Source organism: Bactrocera dorsalis, chromosome 5 (assembly GCF_023373825.1).
Source record: "Bactrocera dorsalis isolate Fly_Bdor chromosome 5, ASM2337382v1, whole genome shotgun sequence".
Taxonomy (NCBI): Eukaryota; Metazoa; Arthropoda; class Insecta; order Diptera; family Tephritidae; genus Bactrocera; species Bactrocera dorsalis.
The window spans coordinates 12,797,353-12,824,340 of NC_064307.1; the positions used below are offsets into that span (position 1 = coordinate 12,797,353).

Genomic DNA, 26,988 nt, shown 5'->3' on the forward strand with positions numbered 1-26,988 from the left:
TTGTTGCTGTCGTGCATAGCTAGCTCACCAAAAGTCATACTTGCGTGAAACCAATATTAACCGCAGTGTTCCTAGATAAAGGTCAAAAGAAGGATAATTGTTGGAAAACCCCTCAAAAACAGTCACAGATTATCTCGAAGGCCATCGAGTAATCCCCTTTCACTTTCAAACCTTGTATTGTTTATTATCTTTTGACCTGTAAAGCACCACAATTATACGAATAAAGGCGAACAGTGACGAGAAAACATGACTTCATCTGACGCAAAGTTCCTCTTCCGCAAAATATCGTCACTTAACCGGACCACATGTTTCGTAAAAACTCTGCGCACTTGATGTTACTGTTACAGGATAAACCAGCCTTCAACTAGACGGCAGATGGCAGATTTATATGAAGTTGTTTTTTCTATTGTTAAAAAGAGGCCTGCCTGCTTATCTTATCGATGCTAGAGTGCGTGAACTTCTACCTGCTTTCTATAGCTAAGCCGCTCCCTTGGCAGAAGTCAACCAACCGTTACCTAGCGATGAAAACAAAAGAATGATGCAAGGGAGGAACAATAGATCTTAAATGACCTTTTTTATGTCAAAAGCAATTAAGTGGCTTTCGGCAGCTTACTCATTGCTTTGTTTTGTTATGTGACTGTAGTCAAATCATATTGTTTTATCCTTCGCGATTCCGCACTTGTGGTGGATTTTACGAAACAAGTCAGCAATGACGTCATCGGCCTTTTGGTCTCATGGAGTCAACGCGACTACAAAGCATGTAATGACCTTGGCTGGTGATTTCTCTGTCAACTGTAATTACTGGTTTTGTAATCATTTTATAATGACTGCTTGATAGATAGATTCAGAGATCTTTTAGATAATAAATTGAGTACATTGCGAAAGAAAATTCATCTCAACCACAATTACTCTGATTTGGAAATTATTTGCGTTCTAGAGAGGTTCACAGTATGGTTAGTAAAAAAAAGTTAGCTTGGTATATATTTTCGAGGTATTATGTGTTATGTGTTAAACGCTAACTATTTTCGGAAACAATTGTATATTTGATGTAAATAATGTAGTATATAAAAATGCCTCTCGGGTGATGGATGGTTCCAAAGTGTTGTAACGGTAGCAAAAACCAAATCAAATAGGACGTGTGTTTAATTTAATTATATTATTTGAATTTAATTTATGCCTAGATGGAACACATCTTTTGTTGCAAATAAATATATATTTCCCTCTATTTAAATTAACACTTTTAGTTGGTGTTTAAGAAGCTTAACTCAATGCGTCGATCTTTATATAGATCTAAAAATATTTATGGTGTACTCGCGGCTTTTTATAAAATTACAAAGGCCATGCTTTTATCTAGAACCATGTGTTAGTTTAGCTTAACTTTAGTTTATATTCTTCCTTTCCATAGTCACTGCTTTAATGACCTATTAGAGCTTTAAAATGGTAGAGAACAGAGACATTATGTAACCTTTTCTATAGAAATAATTTGGCTTGGCATCGCCAATCCAAATCAATGATCCACATCAATGGCTTCGTACTGTTCCTTTGGCTTCAACCTCTATGGTTTCCTGATATATTTTTTAACCATACGTGTGACCAGTTAAAGCCAAAGAACAAATGAGACTCTCCAATCTTTGTGGCACCGGAAAACCTCAATCATATTGTGGCCTTGATGATATTGTTAGTAAACTGTCGTTTTTGATGACCTTGATTATATGGTCATATCATGCTTGGTAGGCTTCTGCAACTAGAAGCGAGTTGGAGCTTACATATACTTCGTTTTTATAAACACAATTTTATATTGAACTCGAACATTTAAGACCAAAAATTGCGATATTCTCATATTTGAAGGCAAAGGTTAATAGCGATGACAGGATAATTTTCATATCTGCTAATTCTATAAACACAGATAAACGCATTCCTTCTAGTATCTTATAAATAAATTAATTTAGTGTCTCTTGTTTTTTCTAGAACTAAATGAATTATGTTAGCGTTTTAATATGCTCATATGAACCTAACTTTCACCAATGTAATTGCCGGTTCTTCTTCTTTATTGATGGTTGCCGATTACAAAAGCTAATATTCTGCTCAATGCTCATACATTTGACATTAATTTGAAGTATTGTTTAAAGATTTTTGGAATAAAGAACTTTCGGTGCTACTTCATATATTAAGTTTTGTAGTTCTTGAGTAATCTTTAGAAAATATTAAGATTAATTTATGTGCTTCCTTTCTTCCTCCGATTTCGCACAGTCCATCATATCTGAGTATTTCATATTCGCTACTTTAAATTTCATTATGAAAACATTGAGATTTCAACTGCGTTCTTTCCTTTCAAAATTTTTAGATTTCACCATGACAAAGAAATTAAGTGAAAAGTTCATAAAACATTTTGTAACCAAATGGGGAACAAAAGCCACATCGCTTTCAGAGAAAATCATCAGAAAATATAATACTAAAGCTAAAGCTTTGGATGTCCAATAAATTACTAAGAGGATGAACGGGTCCTACTTCAGCCATCATGGTTAAATTTAACAAGAAAAGTAAAGTACATAATCTTTTTTTCCAAAATTTTACTAACTTATAATATTATTATACCTACAATAATTATTAAACTAATATCACGAACTGTTAAAATTAGATAGAAATTTGTTTTTGGTATACTTCATCGTACCGCTGTATTAGATGCACTTGTTGTGAAAGGTAGGAAAAACATCCCTCAACTTTCTTCCGACAGCACAGATAAAATACTGCTTAAGCTGATATTTTTTGAGCGCTTAGAAATGCCATTTGTTGTTGGTGGTGGAAAACAAATTTTTGATACACTTCCTCGTACTGGTGTTGAATCTGCTGTTGTCGCAGGCCCATAAGTTGCTGCTCCAGAAGTTGCGCTTGGTGCAGGTGATATTGGTACCAAGCATGTTGCTGATGAGCTCCCTGTACTTCTTGTGGTGTGGGAAAGTACACTGCATTTGGAACCTGAGGATGCGGTACACCATTCACCATCGCTCCAATCACCGTCTCACTGCCAACAACCGGCTGCTGGGGCTGAAGTGCCCAATAATTTCCACGCCCAGGTTCATTTATAGCTCGTGGTATTTTGCAGAAGCAAGTGTTCGTGCTCAGTGCCTGCCTTATCTGATTCTGCCAGCCCTGCTCATCTTTGCGGTAGTAAGGGAAGTTTTCACTGATCCAGTTCTGTATAGCATTCAAAGTCAGTTTGCCCTCAGGACTGCTACGAATTGCCATGGTTATCAATGCACTGTAAGTATAGTTGGGCCGACTTCCACTGTTCCTTTCATTAGACGATATCGATTCGTTCGGAGACATGGATTTATCAGATCGTGGTGGTGTCAATGCTGGGTTGGTGCCGTCAGCGTTCGCTAACAAATTACGAATCGAGAAGCTAGATTCAAAATGTTGAGCCATTGTGGATAACTGTTTAGAGAGTTCAGTGTATACGAGATAAGTTACGTTTTTGAGTGATATTCTGTGTGGAAGCCAAAATATGACTGATGACTTTTGCTTCGACAGTTTCCGTTTTTATACCCTAATTCATTTCTGTATTACAAATGGATTCGATTGGTCAAGCTAGTGTCGAAATTGCGGTCATTAAATCAAGGTCAGGAAAAGGGATTATCACTGACCAAACCGACATAAAAAAGTGTCAAAAAGTCATAACATATGTAGTAGTAACTTGAAACAATGGAATATAAAAACAATAGAAAATTGAAGCTCTACATAAGTCCTACAGAAAGCAACTATTGTGAGGTTTAAAAATGGCATTTCAGGTAAAAGAGCGACTCTGAATAAATTAACATATTAGAGTACTAAGTCAACCTTTTCTTTTATTGCTGTGCATACGAGGCAGGTAGAACAGTGGCGCTTGAGTTTGCGTAGTGAATATTCAGAAGCGTTTCTGCGTGTGGTAAATGTTGAAGGTAATCGCATTTTGGGGTTATCCGGTAACAGTTAGCTCTCAAAGTTACATTTCTCTCAAAAGTGCTTAAATCAGAAGATGAGATAGAATTAGTACTTAGGAGTACGCTCTCACTTAAAACCCTAAATTTTAAGGGAATTTTGAAAAAACAGACAGTATGGAACCATTTCTCCTTCATACTATTCCTTTGATTCTTAGATAATTCCTCTTGAAGACGAAAGACCCTTAGTGATTTAAATGCCCCCGAAAAAGCCGCCACAAAGTTTTATCTCTATTTTTAGAAACTACATTTACCACCATACTTCTGGTGACCTTGATTTTATGACCACATTTTGACATCTCCTTGACTTTTTGGGCTATAAATATGAAAATTGTTGAGGCTCAGGTTATCAGTCGCTTTTGACTTTGGCATAGACGAACATAAAATTGGAGAATTTCACTTCCTTCGTAAACACTGCCACACAACTTTTACGACAATGGCATCGCATATTGCTAACCCAGCGCCAACTCCACAACCACTAGATTGCTCCGTCTCGACTAGCACTAAGTTTGTTCCCCACGAAGATCATCAGAACATTCGGCCCAACTATACTTACAGTGCGTTGGTCGCCATGGCAATCCGCAGTAGTCCTAAGGGAAAACTTACTTTGTGTGCTATACAGAAGTGGATCAGCGATAACTTCCCCTACTACCGAAAGGATGAACAGGGCTGGCAAAATCAGATAAGGCAGACGCTGAGCACGAATTCTTGTTTCTGCAAAATTCCACGACTTATGGGCGATCCAGGGCGTGGAAACTATTGGACCATTAGTGCAGAAGCGGGACCATTTCGTTCTCAACCGGCTACTGGTAGTAAGAATGCACTTAGGGCGATGGTGAACGGTGTACCACATTCTCAGTTTTCAAATGCGATGTACTTGCCTACAACGCATCAGATACAGGAGTCCCATCGATCCATGTTGGCTCAGACTATGCAAGATCGGCATGCCTGGTACCAGTACCATCTGCAACAATCTCAGTTTCTACAGCAACAACTGGTAATCTTGCAACAGCAACAGTTCAAACAGAAACACCAGGAAGTGTATCAAAAACTTGTGTTCCACCAGCAACAAGTCGCATTTTTTGCAGCTCAAAAACCTTCAGTTTAAGCATTATTATTTGAAAATGAAAATAAAAAATATTAACTTTGCGTAAACATAAAATATTTAGTAATTTAAGTTATTAGCTTTAAGAGATAGATTATAAAGTTACATAAAATTCAAGATTTTAGATGTATTTTACTTTCTAACTGTTTCTTAAAAAACACCAAAAGTAAAAATTAAGCCTGGTTACTGTGGAATCGCTGGATAGTGTACATTCGGTGAGCTTGCAAAGAATGGGTACCCTTATCCAAATTCGATCACGGGAAAGAGCCGGTGCTCCACTGTTCTGACGCTGAATCTTTGAATCTCCCGCAAGCTTAGCAAGCACAGGTCAGCAAGCAACTCTCAGCTAAGAGAAGTTCTAATCTCGCAACATGCACGCGTCTCTAATCCGTTCAAGTGGGTTATTTATGACAAAATGACTAAATGGCTCAAGTCGCAGGGGTATGTGGTGAATAGTTGAAATGAGTGTACTGAAAGAATGAATTCTGTAACCTAAATTGATTAGACAAATTATACAGAACAATTAATAATAATTGGAACTATACGAAAATTGGAGTTTGAAAGCTCTGTAATTAGTTAAAAGTGCGACCACAAAAGTACTAAAATTATTTTTTTTTCTCTCTTCGTACAAATAGCCCTTTCTTACATGTATTAATTTCATTATACTTTTTGTACTTTTCTGAAAGTTTTCAACTAAAATGATGTAAGATAAACGTGTGGAGATTGTTGAAAATTTTATATTAACTCTCTTACCTAAAGCAATTTGACTACAAAATATAGTGGTTAGCATGAAGCAAATACAATAATATATAATATAATATAAAATATCTACCATATTAAGTAAGTATTTACATAAGAAAAAAATATAATTATTTTTTCGTTTTGTTCTTTTGCATAATATCATTGATCTTGATACTCTGCTATTAGATTCCTTACCACGTCATCAATTATACTCTGCAGTTCTGACGTATAAATCTTCAAGTCAGAGCCTGATGTTTAAGCTTAGCATGTCCCCTAACTCTCAGCGTACACCAAATACCTATCCAGGAACCTACCCACAGTTACATTTATCCATTTCATTCTACTACTATTTTAAACCTTAGCATGCAGGTTCAAAACATTAGAGCTTACGAAGGGCTACCTATGTAGGTATGGAAAAATGTACCTGTACTCAAACTGCTTTGTTCATTCGGTTCAATTATACAGTTGCGGCGGATAATACCCCAACGACCAATAGCGGCTTTACCTCACAAAAGTCAGGGATGTTTTGACCTTGATTGCATTGTGCTTCAGTGCGGTTTTCATGCTACTGTAATTGCGGTTTACATCTGCTATAATACATAATGATGACCTTGTCTATGTGACTATACTTTTGAAATAAATTTGACTAATATCAAGTCGAACTTATATCAAAAGTACAATCCCGGGAAGAATAAAACCAATATCACTTCGGATTATATGAAAAACATGGCCAACATACGAAATTTGCGGAGTATAAGCGGGAATATAATAATTGAAAATAATTTTATATTCATCAGTCATAAACCACACTATTTATTTCTATACAAGATATGTATCTATGGTCACCGAAAACAACCCCATCCCATACTATCAAGCTCAGTTCTATTACCAATATTACCAACACCACCTGCTGCTAGCTCTGGGTTCATGGGCAAATATTTCCCACTTGCGGTAGGTAAGGAGATTATTCCGTCAAATTACACGACCAAGGTTACAGTCTGGCCCACCACTGCGGCATTAAAAGCTGGCCGTTTGTTCTGAGCTCAGCATAAATCTTAAGTAGAGGATAAAAAATATTTTAAAACAATACATTCTGAAAACAAAAGGCAGCTTATTTCAGGTAAAAGATCAATGCTGCTTTAAATGACTTCTGCATAAAAGTGTCCTATATTGTCTGTCAAAGTCTTTTATTTCCAAGACCCAAGCTCCTTTTAAACAATAGAACTTCGTCGGCCTTGAAAAGTATATATTACTGGATAACCGCTAAGGTCGGTTACCTTGAGCATTTACCACACTAAAAAGCTATCGCAAATCCATTACTAAGATGTAAGCGCCATTCTCATACCTGCCCTTTACTCAGAGCAGTAAAAGAATAGGTTAGTACCTCTAATAACTGATTCGGCGTTGCTGCTTTACCTGTGATGACATTTTTAAAATCTTTTATTTTGCAAAGGTCTATCTAAGTTAGGCTATATTCTATTGTTTTTAAATTACATTGTTCTTGCGTTACCAGACTTTAGAACCTCAGACTTTTGACTTTGGTTTCATAGGTTGCGTCAGCTTAGATCTCTTAGGGTGACCTTGATTTTCTTCCCGCACTTTGGCCATAAGTCGGAGTTAACCCAACTCTTTGGAATACAGAAATGCTTTAAGGTATAAAAAGGAAAATTTGTAAAGCAAAAGTCATCAGTCATCTTTTGACTTCCGCATAGAATATCACTTGAGATTTTACTTAGCTCACAACCACGCAGCTCTCCAAATAGTTTTCCACAATGGCCCAACATTTAGAATCAAGCTTCGCTATTCGCAATTTGTTAGCGAACGATGACGGCACCAACCCAGCGCTGACACCACCACCATCAGATGTATCCATGTCACCGAACGGATCGATGTCGTCTAACGAAGGAAATTGCGGAAATCGTCCCAACCATACATATAGCGCTTTGGTGACCATGGCGATTCGCAGCAGTCCTGAGGGTAAACTGACTTTGAGTGCTATACAGAACTGGATTAGTGATAACTTCCCTTACTACCGAAAAGATGAGCAGGGCTGGCAGAATCAGATAAGACAGACACTGAGCACGAACTCACATTTCCTGAAAGTACCACGACCTTTGGGCGACCCCGGACGTGGTAACTATTGGACTGTGAGTCCGGAAGTGGCAGCAGTTGCTGGCAGTGGAACTGCATTTGTGCCTTTCCTTACGGGCGTACCTCATCCCCAGTTGCCGAACGCAGTCTATTTCCCCACGCCACAAGAAATAGATGCCACTCAGCGGGCAATGCATGAGCAGCAGGTGTGGCAGTTCCATCAACAGCAAGCGCATATATTGCAACAACAACTACTGCAGATGCAACAGCAACAGCAGCAGCTGTACGATGAAATATATCGCAAGCTGATTTTCCACCAGCAGCAAATGGCTTTCTTGAGAGGCCAGCAAATTCCTACTTAATTTAGATGCTCTATTAAATAGCGTGTAATATTAGTCGAAGTATTATAATATAAGTTTTAGTAATATTCTAAGTTAATAAAATGTGATATAATTTAAAAAATTGTGGCTTCTCGTTCTGAAGTTAATGAAGTGGTAGGTATTTTGTTGATAAGGTATGGAAGCCTTGTTTTTGAATTTCTTCTTTAAAAGCGTCTGAGTATAATATTTCGTTAAACTGACTTTGAGTTTAACAGTAGTCCAATGGAGCTATGGACTGCGCGGCTGCGTCTTAGGTGGTTCCATTCGGAAAGTCCAATTTTGGGGCAACTTTTTCGAGCATTTCGGCCGGAATAGCCCGAATTTCTTCGGAAATGTTGTCTTCCAAAGCTGGAATAGTTGCTGGCTTATTTCTGTAGACTTTAGACTTGACGTAGCCCACAAAAAATAGTCTAAAGGCGTTAAATCGCATGATCTTGGTGGCCAACTTACGGGTCCATTTCTTGAGATGAATTGTTGTCCGAAGTTTTTCCCTCAAAATGGCCATAGAATCGCGAGCTGTGTGGCATGTAGCGCCATCTTGTTGAAACCACATGTCAACCAAGTTCAGTTCTTCCATTTTTGGCAACAAAAAGTTTGTTAGCATCGAACGATAGCGATCGCCATTCACCGTAACGTTGCGTCCAACAGCATCTTTGAAAAAATACGGTCCAATGATTCCACCAGCGTACAAACCACACCAAACAGTGCATTTTTCGGGATGCATGGGCAGTTCTTGAACGGCTTTTGGTTGCTCTTCACCCCAAATGCGGCAATTTTGCTTATTTACGTAGCCATTCAACCAGAAATGAGCCTCATCGCTGAACAAAATTTGTCGATAAACACATTTCGAACCGAACACTGATTTTGGTAATAAAATTCAATGATTTGCAAGCGTTGCTCGTTAGTAAGTCTATTCATGATGAAATGTCAAAGCATACTGAGCATCTTTCTCTTTGACACCATGTCTGAAATCCCACGTGATCTGTCAAATACTAATGCATGAAAATCCTAACCTCAAAAAAATCACCCGTTATTTTGTTGATAAGGTATGGAAGCCTTGTTTTTGAATTTCTTCTTTAAAAGCGTCTGAGTTTAGTATTTCAATAAACTGACTTTGAGTTTAACAGTAGTCCAATGGAGCTATGGACTGCTATTTTTGGCCTTTTGTGCTCTACACCCTCCCTTATTACCTCTTCCAAACCAAATGCATTAATGAAGCCCAAGGTTGAGTTAGGTTAATTGGTCGATTCAAAATGAGTCCTGCTGGGACAGCTAAGATACCGGTTTATTGGGATGTCTACGTACTTCTATAAATTAATAGCTTAGGCTTTCAAAAGTCGACAAGAGTCTTTAAGCCTGCCATAATATGTTCGAGGCGACTGATATCAGTTCTTCTTATTGTACTAGGATCACGGATAACTGCCGGCATACATTATGACGATAAACCACCCGGAAATTGTAGTCAGTGTCTGCTATATCTGATTCTGCCAGTTCAGTATAGCATTCAAAGTCAGTTTGCCATCAGGACTGCTACGGATTGCCATGGTTATAGTTGGGCCGACTTCCACAGTTCCCTTCGTTAGACTCGTTCGGTAACATAGAAATATCAGATCGTGGTGGTGTCAACGTTGGGTTCGCATTGTCAATGTTCGCTAACAAATTAAGAATCGAGAAGCTTTATTCAAAATATTGTGGATAGCTCTTTTCGATAACTCTTTAGAGAGCTGAGTGTATACGAGATAAGTTAAGTTCTCGAGTTGTAATCTTCTATGAAAGCCGAAAGATGACTGATGACTTTTGCTTTGAAAGTTTTCGTTTTTATTCGCTAGGCCATTTCTGTGTTGGAATGAGTTTGACTTTCTCAAAATGCCAAAAGTGCGGTAATACAAGGTAGGTTCCAAAGTAAACAGGACTTAAAAAAAAAGAACAGACCAGAAGATATTTTCGGCAAAATCAGTTTATTTTATTCAAAATTGCCTCCTTCTGCTTCAATACAGCTTTTTGCACGGTCAAAAAGCATCTCGAACGAGTGTTTTAGCTCGTTGGCCGCTATGGCTGCCAGTATGCTGGTGCAAGTATTTTGAATGGCCTCTACGTCTAACTAACGCTTTCCTTTCATGGGTAAATGCATTTTTCCAAAAAAGAAGAAGTCGCAACGTGTCATGTCAGGTGAATATGGGAAGTGGTTAATAGTTAAATTGTGATTTTTGGTCAAATAATCGTCCTTCGAATGTTGGGGGCTGAGCAAATTTTGGTCATCAGTCAATTTGTGCGGAACAGACCGTGCACACACCTTTCGTAAGCTCAAATGTTCGGTTAATTGAAAAGAGAAGCTTTAATGTGGTATACCTATAGTATACTCAAAAGATTCATATCAGCTATAAGAGAGACGCTGGCGTAGATCAGATTTTAGAGTACTAAGCTGACTGATTTAAGCTTATATTACAAAGAACGTAGACTTTATATGATATTATTTATATGCTAAAGTAGCGATCGGTGGCAATTTTTTCTTATTAATAGGTTAACGTTTCACCTAAATCTGGTAAAATCTCAGTACAATCTTCAAACGAGTCAAAATAGACACCGAGGACGATGAGGGCAGTTCCCGCCCTAAGGAGGCTTTTAGCAATAAAACATCCAAAAAGTCATGAAGTAACTTCGGATTTCCGTAATATTAAGTTGTCCTTAACAGTTGAGACTCTGAATGTATAAACGGAGTGCGTCGTATATATTGTGTGAATATTTAGGTATGCAAAAGCTCTGTGCAAACACTTAGAGCCACGCGAGCTCACAATCCACCAAATGTAACCACGAATTGATGATTGTGAGAGTGTTTGAAGCTTTTCTGTCGCATCAAATCCGAATTTACGCGTTTTTGTGTGACACTGGATGAGACATGACTACATCATTACACTTCGAATTCCAATTGATAGTCAGCCAAGTGAACTGTACATGATAAACCGACCCGAAATCGTGGAAGGACACAAAAGACGGCTGGCAACGCTATGGGGTCACTATTTTGAGATGCTGACGGTATAATACAAATCCACTATATTCAAAGGGAAAAACCATTAACAACGCCTATTGCATTGCGTTGTTGGAGTGTTTAAAAGGCGAAACCACGAAAAAACGGTCCCATTTGTAGAAAAAAATTAAGATAACGCAGCGCATCACAAATCAATGAATATGAAGTCAAACTTTCAGGATCAAGGCTTCGAATTTCTTCTGCATCCATTGAGCCCCTTAGATCTGGCCGTAGTGGCTACTTGCTCTTTTCGGACCTCAAGTGAATGGCCATTGGAAAGTAATTAAGCAAAAATGAAGAGGTAACGGCTGAATCTAAGGCATGTTTTGAGTTTTAAGTAAAATTTATTATAAAAATCATATAAAATTCTGACCGCTATAATCATTTTATTGCCATCAAAGATAACTTAATTGAATTGTAAAATAAAACTTTGTCGAAGTAAACAATTTTCTATGCCAGCCTACGAATTTTTCAGCCCAACCTTCTTTTCGTACATTTTCAAATTTGGTATCGGATACTATGAAACTGTTTTACTAATATATTAAAAAATATTAATAAAAAAACCGTTTAGATTAAATATTTTTTTACTCATATACATACATGGAATATTTTTAAATGCTCTGCGGTTTTGTCCACGATATTATCTCATATCCAAATATAACAGTATAAAGAAACTGCCAAAAGTGTTACAATATCCGATTTCCTATTTTCGGAGAGAGAGGATTGAAAATGAATTTTAATATTTAAATTGATAGGCACTTTGAATGAAGTGGTTTAAGTTAGTATCATGTATTTGTGATAAAACTATTTATAAGAAATGGTAATTTTAGCTAAAAGTTATATAATTATACAATTTTATACACTTATCGAATTAAGCGACAGATTTATAACTAAAACATTGCGGGTTATCAAACCCAAAGAAAATATTGTCATTGTCATACTTGGCTAGCTCACGGAAAGTCATCGTTGCGTGAAACCAACTTTAACCGCAGTGTTCCTGGATCAAGGTCACGCCAAGGATAACTGTTGGAAAACCCCATAAAACATGTGGCAGATTATCTTGAAGGCCATCGAGTGATCCACTGATCCTTTCAAATATTGTATTGTTTATTATCTTTTGTTCTGTAAAGCACCACAAGTGTACGAATAAAGCTGAACAATGACGAGAAAACATGACTTCATCTGACGCAAAGTTTCTCGTACGCAAAATATCGTCACTCGCCGAAGGCGCTTTTTCTGTAAAACAGGCCTTCGATCTGTCGTTCTTACCAATGCTAGAGCGAGTGAACTTCTACCTGCTTACTATAGCTAATCCCATCCCTTATCAAAAGTCAACCAACCTTTATCTCGCGTTGAAAACAAAAGAATGATGCAAGTGAGAAACAATAGACCTTAAGTGACCTTTTTTATGTCAAAAGCAGTTAAGTGGCTTTTGGTAGCTGACGAGTTGCTGTGTTATGTTACGTGACTGGAGTCTAATTCTATTGTTTTGTCCTTCGCGATCCCGCACTTGCGGTGGATTTAACGAAACAAGTCGGTAATGACGACATCGTCTCTTTGGTCTCACAGAGTCAACGCCACTTCAATGCTTATTATGACCTTAGCTGGTAAATGATATGGAAGAAATCACCAATGGTCATTCAGTCTGGAAGTGGTTGCACGTTTTCGAACTAATAACGAACTTCAGTTCGTTTTTTGATCAAAAGTCAACTTATAAAACCATACATCTGACCGATAATGCCACCGAGTGGTTTTAGTAACAGGTAGGAAATGCTTCTTTATAGACTGTCGTGTAGTCCAACTTCATATCAATGCTAGCTATATAATTTTCCGACCACCTCGGTACAGAATTTCTGATTAATTGACTTTCAATAAAAGCATTGTTACGAGTATGTACAAGTATATAATGATGGGTTAGAGCTCATTTACTGAGATCCTGCAATATCTTAGCCAGTGTTCTCAGCTGCAACTGACACAGAGTTTTGGCGAGTAGTTTCCACATCTTAATAATTTAAGCACAAATTGAACATATTTTTTGTGGCTGTGTTCTGAAGGCAGTAAGTAAAAGACAAATAAATATGTTTTTTATATACATGTTTGAATTAAGACTTTAACTTGATGCATAGAAAGCTTAACTCAATGCCTCGACTTCATATCTTCTTCTTTACTGGCGTAGATACAGCTTACGCGAATTCAATATTTTCACTTGTAAACTCTTTTGTTTTTATGATCTATTTTTTAACCGATATTAGAAAAAGAGACCATTCAATTTTTATGCCATCTGAAAGCCACAATTATTTTGTGACTTTGGTTATATTGTCTATACCACATTCTGAAATGATTCGGGTTAACACCAACTCAAATGACTCATTCTTTTACCTGATATTATTCACTAATATTAAAAAGGATAACTTAATACTCTAGCATATAATATTTTTAAGCATCGCCGTTTTACCTAACACGACATTTTGAACTTTTTTAGCCATCTTTTGTATGATTTTTTATTGTTTTCACACTTAATGTTCATTACGAGACAGGATTTGGGGACATATGACTTTTCGACCTTTTTTACATTGGTTATGGCAGCAATAATCCCTTTTTCTGACCTTGATTTTATGACTGCACTTCTGACATAAGTTTCACATAGTCAAGTACTTTGCAACACAAAACTGACTAAGAGTATAAAAACGAAAAATTCTGAAGCAAAAGTCATCAGTCATCTGTTGACTTTCGTACAGACTATCAGTGGAAAACTCAATTTGCCTCATACTATACACTTTCTAAATTTTTATCCAAAATGGCCCAACATTTAGAATCAAACTTCTCGATTCGTAATTTATTAGCCAACAACGATGGTACTAATCCAGCGCTGACACCACCACTATCTGATAGATCCATGTCACCTAACGAACATATGTGTGGAAGTCGACCCAACTTTACATACAGCGCGTTGGTATCCATGGCAATCCGCAGCAGTCCTGAAGGGAAACTGACTTTGAGTGCTATACAGAACTGGATCAGTGAGAACTTCCCGTACTACCGAAAGGATGAACAGGGCTGGCAGAATCAGATAAGGCAAACACTGAGCACAAACTCGTGTTTCCAGAAAATTCCACGACCTATGGACGATCCAGGGCGAGGACATTATTGGGCCATTAGTCCAGAAGTGGAAACACTTCAAACTCCTGTTGCTGCCAGCAGTGCTACAGTACTTGGGGCGATGGTGAATGGTGTACCGCATCCTCAGGCGCCAAATGCTGTTTACTTCCCCACGCCGCATGAGGTACACAGTGCTCATCAGACCATGCTGGCTCAGGCGCTACAGGAACAGCATGCCTGGTACCAGTATCACCTGCAACAAATGCAATTTCTGCAGCAACAACTAGTAGTACTGCAGCAACAGCACTTTCACCAGCAGCACCAAGAAGTCTATCAAAAACTTGCCTTCCACGAACAACAAATCGCATTTCTCGCGGCCCAGAATGTACCAGCTTGAATACTCTTTTTTACTTTCAGAAAGAGTTGTCGAAGGCGGATATTTAATTTGTAAATATTTAATCGTAAATAGTATAGTTTAAGGATGGATTAGATTATACGAGTATATATTGAAATTGTTGTTTTTAATAAAGTTAGGCATAGCTTGAAAAAGAAATGAAATATTGTTTTTGTTTGCACATATATTAGTCATAGTAGAATTTGTGGGAAAGTTAAAGACTTCTTTCCTTGGTTGGTAGAACAAAAAGAAATTTAAAAGCTCCCACAATATAAACCCCTTTTCCTAGAAAATAGTTGGTTTAGGCATCGATCGTGTACCTGTGAGAAGATTCGCATGAAACGCTCCGTACCATTTCTTTGGTTTCAAACTCTACTGTTATACGATCTAGTTTTATGGCAGGTGTTGGACTAAGGACAAAAGATATTTCGGCTACTTAATGTGGCCAAAATGTTGCGACCATATTGTGACCTTGTTGATAAAATGTTTGAGAACCAATGATGGCCTTGGTTTTGTGGCAACATGTTTGACACTAGTTTGACTTAATTAAGCTTTTTTGCGTTACAAAAATGCAATGAGTATTGGCTTTCGCAAAGAATATTAGTGGTAAATTTAACTAACTTAGTTCTGTAAAAGTTATCCACAATGATTTATTATTAGGGATTCATACTTCTCGATTCATATCTTGTTAGAGAACAGAGATTGTAACCAATTCAGCACTAAAACCATCACCATCTAATGGATTTAAACTAACGACTATTCGATGCATATAGCGAAAAGAACTGTAGAAGTCTGGACAACTATACATACAGTGCGTTGGTGCCTTGGTAAGATTCAACAAATAACAGTGCTCATCCTTAGTATGGTGAATTCAATGGAGGTCGCAGTTAACGCCAAGAGAGATATCGTAAAGGTCGATCAATATCAGTTGTTTTTCCGAAAAATATTGAGTCTGTGGACAAACTGATATGACTAGATCGTCATAATAACCAATCATGGGATGGTGTATTTATGCATATGCCTCCGAAAGTAGAGAGCAAATGTATGGGTGTTTCAAACGGTTGCGTAGTTTTTTAGAATAACTGGAAGTATCTTAACCGTATCGCTAGAAACATGCAGAACAGTAAATTCTGAGTGGATACAACGTTTTTTCTTGGCAGTTATCATTTAGAAATTAGGAAAAACCCACTGTCGAAAACGAATCACTCTTCACCATGATAATACGAGCTATCAAACATCGACTGAAGCAATTGAATTTTTGAGCAAATAAAACATCAATTTGATGAGTCATCCCCATATATTCCTGACGAGGGACCGAATAACTTGCTTTTATTTCCGCACGTTGAAGATAAACTAATAGGTTAACGTTTTTCGACATTTGAACAGACGGTTGATGCGTTCAGAATGGCAAGTTTTTGGAGATACATCAATCAAAGTGATTCGAAAATTGGTTGGAATGCATGCAAACGAACCTATTCTTTCTCATTGGAGAAAAATTTGTTTTTGTTCTCAAATCCCGAAATAGCAAATACAGCCTACGTAGGACATTAGTTCAGCAGTGGAAACACTTCGGTCTCCGTTTGCTGCTTGCACTGCGATGGTGGTTGGAGTGGTGGAGAATGCTGTAGTGCATTTATAGATGTGGAATGCAATATAGGAACACTAAGACGACTTTGTTACCAACATAAGAAATTTTGTATTTGGCTGTTCTTTAAATTTTCGCTTCAACTACTTCAATTCCATAAGAGTCCTATAGATAGCTCACAGTAACCAATAACAGCTATTGGACTCTGTGATTCCACGTATTAACAATAAGACTTGCAGTCTACATACTCCCAAGTTAGAAACTTTCATTTCATGCTGCCTGCACTTTTCCGTGGAACACTTCCTACCAGCAAGAACCATACAAAACCGCCGACGTACGACTCCAAAGAAATGCCCGAAAAAGTGTAAAGAGAAATGCTTGGGAGGCAGTGGGCGTGGGTGCCAAACACCTGCAGCCATGTTGCGTCACGAAATGGAAGCTTATCTGTGTGCAACATGCAGCTGCTTATAAAGCATTACAAACAACAAAATACCGTAACAACAAGAACAATAAGAGTAATAGCTAAACGAAACGAAACGAAGTGCACACAACAATCGTGACTAAAGGAGGCCAAATTCATTAAATGTGTCTGGCTGCAGGTTGTTCCGCGTGCTCACGCAGCCACCCGCTCGCCACGGTTGCCATACTTTCGACATTAATCTCGCTGCTATTGCCGGCTGGTCGTTTCTTTCTGCTTTCTACCGTTGCATTCTTGCTCATTTCCCGTAACTCATTTTTCATTTAGTCTTTTGTAAAGCTCACTAATTAAATTATGAGTATGAATTTTTCATTGTGCCAAGGGCTAAGGTGAAATTTTAAAGGATTTTCGTGCTTTTTTGTTGCTGTAGCATTTTTGGTTGACAAAAATGTATTTAAGTGTAGGAGGAATGCTTTGCGTATTTGCTTACGGTTTTTTTTTTGTGAGAAGAGGTAAGAATTTTGTGAAAATGTTTAGCTTTTAGTTTGCAGAATATTTTGCTAATTAAAATAACTCATAATAATAATTTTATAAAAAGCAGGGTAGCAATTTTTTTAAATTTTTTTTTTTTTTTTCAAATTCTGCAACAAATTATTTATCATTATCTAAGTGTTGCAATACTTGTTCGCCACTATAAGCAACTTCTTACACTACCATTACACACTAATTTAGTACATAAATACCTCCATGTGCTTACAAATACACTATAACACACATATACATACACCCTCTCCAACATTTTCATCCGCTTTTCTATTTTCGGACCCACTTACTGCCGAAAATTTCTGCTCATAACCGGCCAAGGCACACAAGTAAGTCTACATTATGGCACTTTTACTATCAGAATCAACTAAATTGATGCGATTTACTTTCAAGTGTTTTGTGCTTTTCCCTTTTCCGTCCACCCCTCGCCACAAAATATACTTTTCATCCGCGTTCAATGTCAACAACCGCAAGACACTGCATCGCAAATATCCAAGCCACATATAAATACCAAATGGGCGGCTGTATGCGTGTATGTGTGTGTATGTGTTTGGGGCAACCAACTGACCATGACCGAAAATAATCATCATCAACAGTTACGAAAAGAAAGTATAAACAATAACAAAATCACAGCAACAAAAATTGTTGAGACTTGGGTAAGAAAATAAGTATGTATGTATGTATATGTGTGTGCCCGCAGCAGCGCATAAACTTAGTACTACAATAAATTAGGAAATGTAACGAAAGTAATATCATCTGTAGTGCAGTAAAGTAATAAAAGAACCGGCTGTTTCAAAGCCAACAAAACTACTAAATTATTACTTAACTGCACATATATGTAGATATACTCGTATATGAGTATGTTTATATTTATATGTGTATTTTCGTTTTTTGGAAAAAACACACTTATTAAAGTGGTTCAAATGTGATCCTGCAGGGAATTTCGAATCAGATTGAAGAGAAATTTTAATATACTTTAATTGGAATTTTTTCTAAGTTTCCAGAAAAATATTGCAGCAGCTTCGCTTACTGTTAGAATAATGCTCATTAAAGAGAGTAGAAAAAGAGTTAAAGAGACTTTTCAATGAGTAACTCAAAATTGAATGAAGATATTGAAATAATTTAAATAAAGTAACTCAGATACTTGAAGAGTTTCATCCAGAAATGGGCCACTGTGTCTTGTAATGAATTTCGGACAAACCTCTCTTTAGTATGGACTTAATTGTATTGAAAATTATTCCAAACATTGATTCCTATATACTACACATAGGGATTACTTAAAGTTCGACGCTGTTCAAAATATAATCTTCACGGCTTTCAGTTGAACCAAATTTTCCTTGGTTACTAATACTATTTTCTTACGTTTTCCAATGTGCTTTCAGCTTTAAGCTGAATATGTTGTGAGGGACGGAACTTGTTCGCTTAAGTTTCACTATATAAATAGCAGATCAGTCAAGTAATTTGTTCCTTTCTCCTTCAAAATGATATACTATACTTTACCCATCATTTTTACAAACAACCCAATCAACATTGGACTCATTGATATCTCAACGACGCCAATATTTAAAGACTAAAATGAAGATCGAATTTTAGCTGTTAAGACATTACAATTCTAGGTATAAAGTTCCAAGACAGAGATTTTGAAGTCCCATATTAGCCTTAGCACCTTTTTTGACAGCTAAAAGTGATAGAGTACCATAGTAAAGCATATAATATAAGTTTCACAGGTTAGATTTCTAAAGCAGCTTTAACAAGAGAATGAGTAAAAGCGTCTTCTGCAACTACTTCATCACCAGATTTTATTAAATAAAATTGTTTATACCTCGATTTCGCCAATATGTGATCCATATAATGTCTATACTACTATATACTAAGACCTGCCATAAGTTCTGTTACAAACTTATGTTTTCACCTCGATTTGTAACAGAACTTATGGCAGGTCTTAGTATACGAGTATATTGTTATACTCGTAGTATAGAATCGAGCCATAAATAGGCGGATTTGGTCAGTAAACAATAGTAGCAAGTGTAGTTTTTGTTGGTATTGACAAGCCAGCTCGAAGCAAAGATTTTTTAAGTGAGATATTCAACATGCATTATTATCCAACTTTGACCTCAAACAGTAATCCAATGGCTACAAATCTAAACTTGCAGATATGAAACCACGAATATTGTTTTTAAACCACTGCTGGTTAACTTATCTTATGTGCAGTAGCAGATTCTTGCTGCAAGATTCGAAAGCATTGGCAGTCAGTGAAGAGAATATTGCTGAATAGCTTTAGCACGCCTTTTAAAACATCTTGCTGATACACTGGTGCTCCAGTTTTAACAATTTTTTCAGAGAACTATAACGCCTTTACATAGATAAGACTTCCAACCAAACTATTACAACATATAGATGGTGACTGCATTGAACTCTGGAGACAAACACTTGCGGCTTTAGCAGTTCTTTCATACTATTTTGTAGCTTTGCTTATTAAAATCTATTTCAACAAGAACAACTTTCCATCAATCATTCAAAAAGAATATCCTTCCGACCGTTGACCGCGTGCCGCCGATGAAGCTGTATTTTTTTCTACGATTTTGTTCTCGCTATATGCACTGTAAATTTCGTAACAGAAGGTATGATAACCACAAGTGTATTACTGAGAAGAGTAGCATAAATGTGTTATCGACGGCGATCCAAAGTTGTCACAAAAATCATTCAACAAGAAAATTACATATTTGAATAAAAATTTGTACCGAAGAAATGAACGAATATACGACGCCTTCAAAGATCGCATACATAAATGCAGGGATTAGCGTTGATATATGTATGTTTCAAATGATCTTCATTAGAATATTGCTGGTTTTATACAGAGAACAATGCTAATAGAAAATTCAAGTTCTATGACGAAGAAAAGGGTACTCGTATACTATATATTAAATGTAATTACATATATAAGTTGGAATGAAAAATCTTCTGCATGCATAGTAACTTCCCTACAAGGTTCCTTTAAATATATAAAATCCGCTAAACAAAAGTTGTTTGGCGCAAACAGGAAAACTTTATAGTCACAATAGAGAAAGAAAAGAGGGAGAAAATCAGCTGACGCTTTAAACCCAATTCCTCCAAAGTGGAATCGACTATACCATATGTACAGTTTAACCTTGATTCTCAAACTAAAATGAGTGAGGAAAATGAATAAAAATTTTCCGCTGCTAATACAAGTAAGCGAGCGGGAAAAAGTTGTGTTCAAATCATTGGCATATTTGAAAACAAGTGCTTCAAACAATTTGATGTAGGACATTGCAACAATACATACTATATCCATATGCTCCACTTATACATACATACGTATGTGTATGTATAAATATGTTGCCGAAAAATGTTTCAAGGGCATATTTAAGTGACATTTTCTAACAATTACTTGAACTTGATGGAAGAAAATATATATTTAAGAATATTGATTGCTTAAAAAGCCTTTTTAATCAGCACTGTTGAGAGACAATTTCGAGAGATTTATTGAGAAAATGTTGTTGATTGCTTCATTTTTTTATTCACGTCACATTTATATAGTTAAATAAAGGTTTAAAGCATTTATATTTCAACGTCATATCTGTTTTTTTTTCTGTAAATAGATTTAAGATATTTGACTGTGTGAATTGTCAATGTTTGGAAAATTTTATTGATTGACTATTAAGTTTCGTATAGCTTTATTCATTTTAAACTTTCCTGCTATCATCAATAAACGAAAGATTGTCTTTGGAAAACAGAATATCCATTCAAGATGCCTGCTTCACTACTCGAGCTGGCCGAAAACATAATCAGAAGCCCAACAAAAGCTTCTTATTATTTATTTTTTTGCCGTGTGGTTGTCTGCTTTTCTTTTCTAAATTAATAATATTAATATTCTTATAATATTATTGCTCTGTGATCTGGATATTGACGGCAGATAAGCTAACGAATGATAAATATCTATCTACCTCAATCAAGAATTAGTGTTTTCTTCAATACCAAAAATATGAACTCAAGCATAAAATCAAACTTCTGCTTAACATTAACTACTAATTGTATCAAATTGATCCCTTTTCACCACTTGAAGAGACTCGTTTTGAGTGGCATCGAGTACAAAGTGATTGTTTACCTATGGCGACCTGTCATAGCCTCCCTTTCAAGCATTTAAAATCAACTGAGTGCAAATTTGCCTACCTCAACTGGAAGCTCATCGTAAGACCAAATAAATAGAAATACCAGCAAACAGTTGAAAGTAAAAGCAGTCGCAAGTAAGTCGGTATTAAGTATAATAGGAACGCTGCGTGACACTGCAAGTCAAGCTGCTCAACAGTTACTTTAGCGGATTTGTATACAAAGCGGAATTATACTTCAAAATTTATTCAGCAGAATTTGTCAGTGGATTTCACCGATAGCATCTCACGAAGCAGTGTAGTACCGCAATCAGCAGAACCCTCTGTGAAGACTGAAGCACGAAAGAAAGTAAGAAACACGCGTATCGCGTCATTCAATCCGCCCACCACGATGCGGCAGACAAGCGTGCAGAGAGATATTAAGACGCTGAGCGAGCACCACATTATTAGTATTAAGTGGAAGAGTACGCGCAGGAAACTTGTTATTACGAAGGCGACGCTTTCCATGCTTACCCATGTACAACCGTCAATACCTCGGCGGCGGCTGTGATGAGGAACGCACATACCATATAAACAGAGCTATGGGCGCGCATCAGCGGCAGAAGATATCAGCAGACAACTTTAAATATTTAAAATACCACTCAAGCTGTGTGTGCGCCTCGCTGCTATAGTAGAGCGGGAGGAGCGAGACGAAACCGTAGACACAGAAAAAAAGTGGAAAAGAGAATAAATATTTTTGAGGAGCAGCAACAGGATAATACTCACTTTACTTTTACCCTTAACAACGTGCGGTAAAAGCGAAGAAAAATGATGGCACAAGCAGCCGCGTATAATAAGCGTATTGAGTGGGAGCCGACGAAGCCGCTTTGCTTATTTTGTAGCGGTACTTTGTGGTAGTTAGCTTGCTGCTTATGCTCGCTGCTTGCAACTTTAATAATTCATGTCTGGATAATTTTAAATGCCAAGTTTATACGGTATTTGCATAAGAAAATGTGAACTGTAAATGTTGCCGGTGTGGAGGTCATGCTGCGGTAATTAAGGGCACCCTTAAATTACACTTAAGAGCTTTTTTGGGGGGCGTCTGTAATACTTTAACTTAATAACTTTCTTTACAGATGCTCTTAAAGACTAAAAATCACACACAAATTTAGATTTTTTAATAATTCAGATCAGTGTGAAACTAACTTAGAATAACTTTCCACAAATTTTCATGTTTTGGGACAAAACGGATGTGAAAAAATTCTGTTTTCATTTCTAAAACCAGCTAGGTTTAGTGCACAGCCTTGGTATTTTCGAACGAGTTGCCAGCTTATTACCCTAATATATACTAGTTTTAATCTTGAGCCTTTTTGAAACACGAGAAAGCTGCAACGACATACTACGTTGGAAGATAACTGCCAAAAGAAGTTTTCAAACTTTAGAGTTCATTTTCATAATAAAGGCCACAAATGACTTTAACATGACGATTGCGAAATTTACTAAAATGCCCTTGAAAGCTTTTTCAGAACGTATCTTAATTCATATTAGCATCCATACCAAACCCACAGTAACATTCGTTCACTAAATTTCACTCATCGCCTATTTTATACCTGAGCTTCAAAAAAGTCATGGCTTATGTCTTATAAATATTTTCAAACACCTTTGTTCTTTGAGGTACAATAATTATTCGGTTGCGGCGGATAATACCCAACGAACAATAGCTGCTTCACGTCTTTTATGTTACGGCTGCTTTGACCTTGATCGCATTGTGCTTCCGTGCGGTTTCACGCTACTGTAATTGTGGGTCACATCACCGATAATTCTTTTTGATGGCCTTGACTAGATGACCATACTTTTCATATAGTTTTTATGTAGTATTATACAACTCCGGAAACATGCTACTTTATAATATGAAAAAACTTGTCAAGATGCGCGATTTCAGGTGCAAAAATGGAAATATGGTAACTCAACAATGTTTCAATCATCAGTCATCAATCATACTATTTACTTCTATACAAGAAATATAATTTTGGGGATATGCAATAGCTCAGTAAAAACAACCCCATCCCATACAATCGTAGGAAGAAAACCCAATTCTGGGTTCCTGGACCAATATTTCCCACGACCACTAGGTACGCAGATTATTCCGGTAAATTACCCAGACAAGGTCACAATGTGGCCCACCACTACAGCATTAAAACTGGAAGTGTCGTTTGTTCTGAGCTCAGCATACTTCATAAGTAGAGCATAAAAATATCTTAAAACAATGCATTCCGAAAACAAAAGCTAGCTTATTACAGGTATACGATCAATGCTACTCTAAATGACTTCTGCAGAAAAATGTCCTATATTGTCTGTACTCCAAACTCCTTTATTACCAAAGCTCACTAAACAAGTGCCTTTTAAAACGAATAGTCTCTTTTACACATTTTAACTACATCGGTCAACCGTGTGGCCTTGAAAAGTATATACTCGTATTCCTGGATAACCGCTAGGTTACCTTGAACATTTACCACACCGAAAAGCTACCGAACATCCCGTACTAAGGCATAAGCGCCATTCGTCTACCTGTTTCAGATCAAAAAAAGAAAAGGTGAACTTAGTAAGTTGCATCGGTGTCGCTGTTTTACCTGAGATGACATTTTTAACTCTTTTATATATCATTTTGGGAAGGTCTATCTAAGTTAGGCAATCTTCTATTGTTTTCAAATTACATTGTTGTTGCGTTATAAGACTTTACAACGTCAGACTTTTGACTTCGGTTTCATAGGTTGCGTTTCTTTGGGTGACCTTGATTTTCTGGCCGCACTTTGGCCATAAGTCGGAGTTAACCCAACTCTTTGGGATACAGAAATGCTTTAGGGTATAAAAAGGAAAATTTGTAAAGCAAAAGTCATCAGTCATCTTTTGACTTCCACACATAATATCACTTGAGATTTTACTTAGCTCATAACCACTCAGCTCTCCAACAGTTATCCACTATGGCCCAACATTTAGAATCAAGCTTCGCGATTCGTAACTTGTTAGCGAACGATGATGGCACCAACCCAGCTCTGACACCACCACCATCTGATATATCCATGTCACCGAACGAATCGATGTCGTCTAACGAAGGAAATTGCGGAAATCGTCCCAACCATACATATAGCGCTTTGGTGACCATGGCGATTCGCAGCAGTCCTGAGGGTAAACTGACTTTGAGTGCTATACAGAATTGGATTAGTGAAAACTACCCTTACTACCGAAAAGATGAGCAGGGCTGGCAGAATCAGATAAGACAGACACTCAGCACGAACTCACATTTCCTGAAAGTACCACGACCTTTGGGCGACCCCGGACGTGGTAACTATTGGACTGTGAGTCCAGAACTGGCAGCTGGCAATGGATCTGCATTTGGGCCTTTACTTACGGGCGTACCTCATCCCCAGTTGCCGAACGCAGTCTATTTCCCCACGCCGCAAGAAATAGATGCCACTCAGCGGGCAATGCATGAGCAGCAGGTGTGGCAGTTCCATCAACAGCAAGCGCATATATTGCAACAACAACTATTGCAACTGCAACAGCAACAACAGCTGTACGATGAAACATATCGACAGCTGATCTTCCACCAGCAGCAAATGGCTTTCTTGAGAGGCCAGCAAATTACCGCTTAATTTAGGTGCTCTATTAAATGGCTTGTAATATTAGTTGAAGTATTACAATATAGGTTTTAGTAATATTTTAAGTTAATAAAATGTGATATTATTTAAAATATAAAAACTTTTTGTTTTGAGGTTTATGAAGTGTGACATATTTTATTGTAATGGTAGGTATGTATGGTTTTTCGGAATTGTAATTTTTTAACATTACATAAAAAAAATTAATTGGCAAAAATTTATATAAAAAGACTTGTTTGTCTTATTTATAAACTTCTGAGTGTCGTACTTATTTCGATAAACTGACTTTGATTTTAACGCCAGTCCAATGAAACTATGGACTGCCGTCTTTGGCCTCTTGAGCGCTACACTTTCTCTTATTCCTCTCTTCCAACTCAAATTTATTAATTAAGTCTAGGATTGAGTTAGGTTAATAGGTTGATCCAAAATGGATCCCTAAACTGGTAGTAAACCAGGGCAAGACGAAATATTTCCTGACAGCAAACAAACAGACGTCGCACCCCGGACTTTACTCCCACGTCACCATTGACAGTCACAACTTCAACGTCGTAGATATTTTCTTCTATCTTGGAACCAGCATTAATACCAGCAACAATGCCAGCCTAGAATAACTCTTACCAACAGGTGCTACTTTAGGCTGAGTAGGCAAAAAAAGTAAAGTCCTCCCTCGACGAACAAAGACCAAGCTCTATAAGTCACTTATTATTCCCGTCCTGCTTATGGTGGAGAGGCCTGGACGATGACAATATACAATTCAGGGAAAGGTTCTACAGAAGAATTATGGTCCTTTGCACATTGGCAACGGTGAATATCCCATTCGATGGAACGATGATCTGTTCGAAATATACGATGACATTGAGAGTCATCGGCACGAAAAAATGAGATCGTGGTATTTTACAAAAGTAGTAATATGGCATTATTACAGAATGTGTTGACTTAAAGTCACGAAAATTTCAAAAAAAAAAATTAAATTTCCAAAGTTATAGTTGTTTGTGTTGACCCTGTTCCAAAAAAGGTACTTGCGGTGACAACCATAAGTCCTTGGAGATTCATCTAAAATCAATCGGACAAAGAAAAAAGTTTTATAAATAGATAATCCTGGGCTTGATCAAAGGCTTTTTTTTCAAAATTTAATAAAATTGCAAAAGGAAAGAAGAAATTTGTCTAAATTTTTGGGAAAAAATCAACAGTCAATTGGTCTTAGAAAATCGAATTAAAAAAAAAAAATCATTCCATCAGGCCCGAATTTATTATATATTCTAAAAGCTATACAAATTTCATTAAAATCTACTGAGCGCTTTTCGAATTACAGTTACCACCAGTTCAAAAAACATAGTTTAGAGAAAAACACGTTGAAAGTTTGCCTTTTTTCTTTGAAATGCCCGAGCTCGCTTTGTTATTTGTCGAATAACTCAAAAACTAATTATTGGATCAACGTGAAATTTTTAGAGAATAATTTTATGATACTACACTTAACAAAAATGTAAAATCTTTTGAAAATTCTAACTACCCTTAACCCCTTAAAAGACAACGGCTACGCTGGCTCTGATAGGATTCGAACCAGTACCCGCCGAGGGAAGCAAAGTAAGAGGATGGCGAACCTAGCAACCTAGAAAATGGATCACACTTGGACAGCTGAGACGCCGGTTTATGATATCTAAGTACTCTTAAGTATTGATCGCAAAAGCTGATAAAAATCTTTTGAACCTTTCTTGCAAAAATTTCACGAAGGAGTAGAACTCTATTTGTGCCTCGCCTACTTCCATATAACTATGCCGCCAGATAAACATTGCTGGAAGCAAGTAGTTCAGTTGATATTTTTTGTTCCGCAATACTTATATATCGGAAGGATCACGTTGTCACACAGG

The 26,988-nt window shown here is 37.1% G+C and overlaps 5 protein-coding genes across 5 annotated transcripts; 4 read left to right on the forward strand and 1 right to left on the reverse strand.

The window, feature by feature from the left end:
- Positions 1-2,667: 2,667 nt before the first annotated feature.
- On the reverse strand, positions 2,668-3,479 carry LOC105226604 (forkhead box protein D1-like). Its single transcript, XM_049458490.1, has one exon. It carries the CDS (start codon positions 3,424-3,426, stop codon positions 2,752-2,754), a length of 675 nt encoding a protein of 224 aa, XP_049314447.1. The 5' UTR covers positions 3,427-3,479; the 3' UTR covers positions 2,668-2,751.
- Positions 3,480-4,413: 934 nt separating this feature from the next.
- On the forward strand, positions 4,414-5,085 carry LOC125778699 (forkhead box protein D1-like). The gene has a single exon (XM_049457746.1). The coding sequence runs from the start codon at positions 4,414-4,416 to the stop codon at positions 5,083-5,085; it is 672 nt and encodes a 223-aa protein (XP_049313703.1).
- Positions 5,086-7,535: 2,450 nt separating this feature from the next.
- Positions 7,536-8,287, forward strand: LOC125778875 (forkhead box protein D1-like). Its single transcript, XM_049458489.1, has one exon. The coding sequence runs from the start codon at positions 7,596-7,598 to the stop codon at positions 8,274-8,276; it is 681 nt and encodes a 226-aa protein (XP_049314446.1). The 5' UTR covers positions 7,536-7,595; the 3' UTR covers positions 8,277-8,287.
- A 5,792-nt stretch (positions 8,288-14,079) lies between these two features.
- Positions 14,080-14,838, forward strand: LOC105226587 (forkhead box protein I3-like). Its single transcript, XM_011205552.3, has one exon. It carries the CDS (start codon positions 14,117-14,119, stop codon positions 14,813-14,815), a length of 699 nt encoding a protein of 232 aa, XP_011203854.2. The 5' UTR covers positions 14,080-14,116; the 3' UTR covers positions 14,816-14,838.
- Positions 14,839-24,445: 9,607 nt separating this feature from the next.
- On the forward strand, positions 24,446-25,117 carry LOC125778700 (forkhead box protein D1-like). The gene has a single exon (XM_049457747.1). It carries the CDS (start codon positions 24,446-24,448, stop codon positions 25,115-25,117), a length of 672 nt encoding a protein of 223 aa, XP_049313704.1.
- Positions 25,118-26,988: the final 1,871 nt, after the last annotated feature.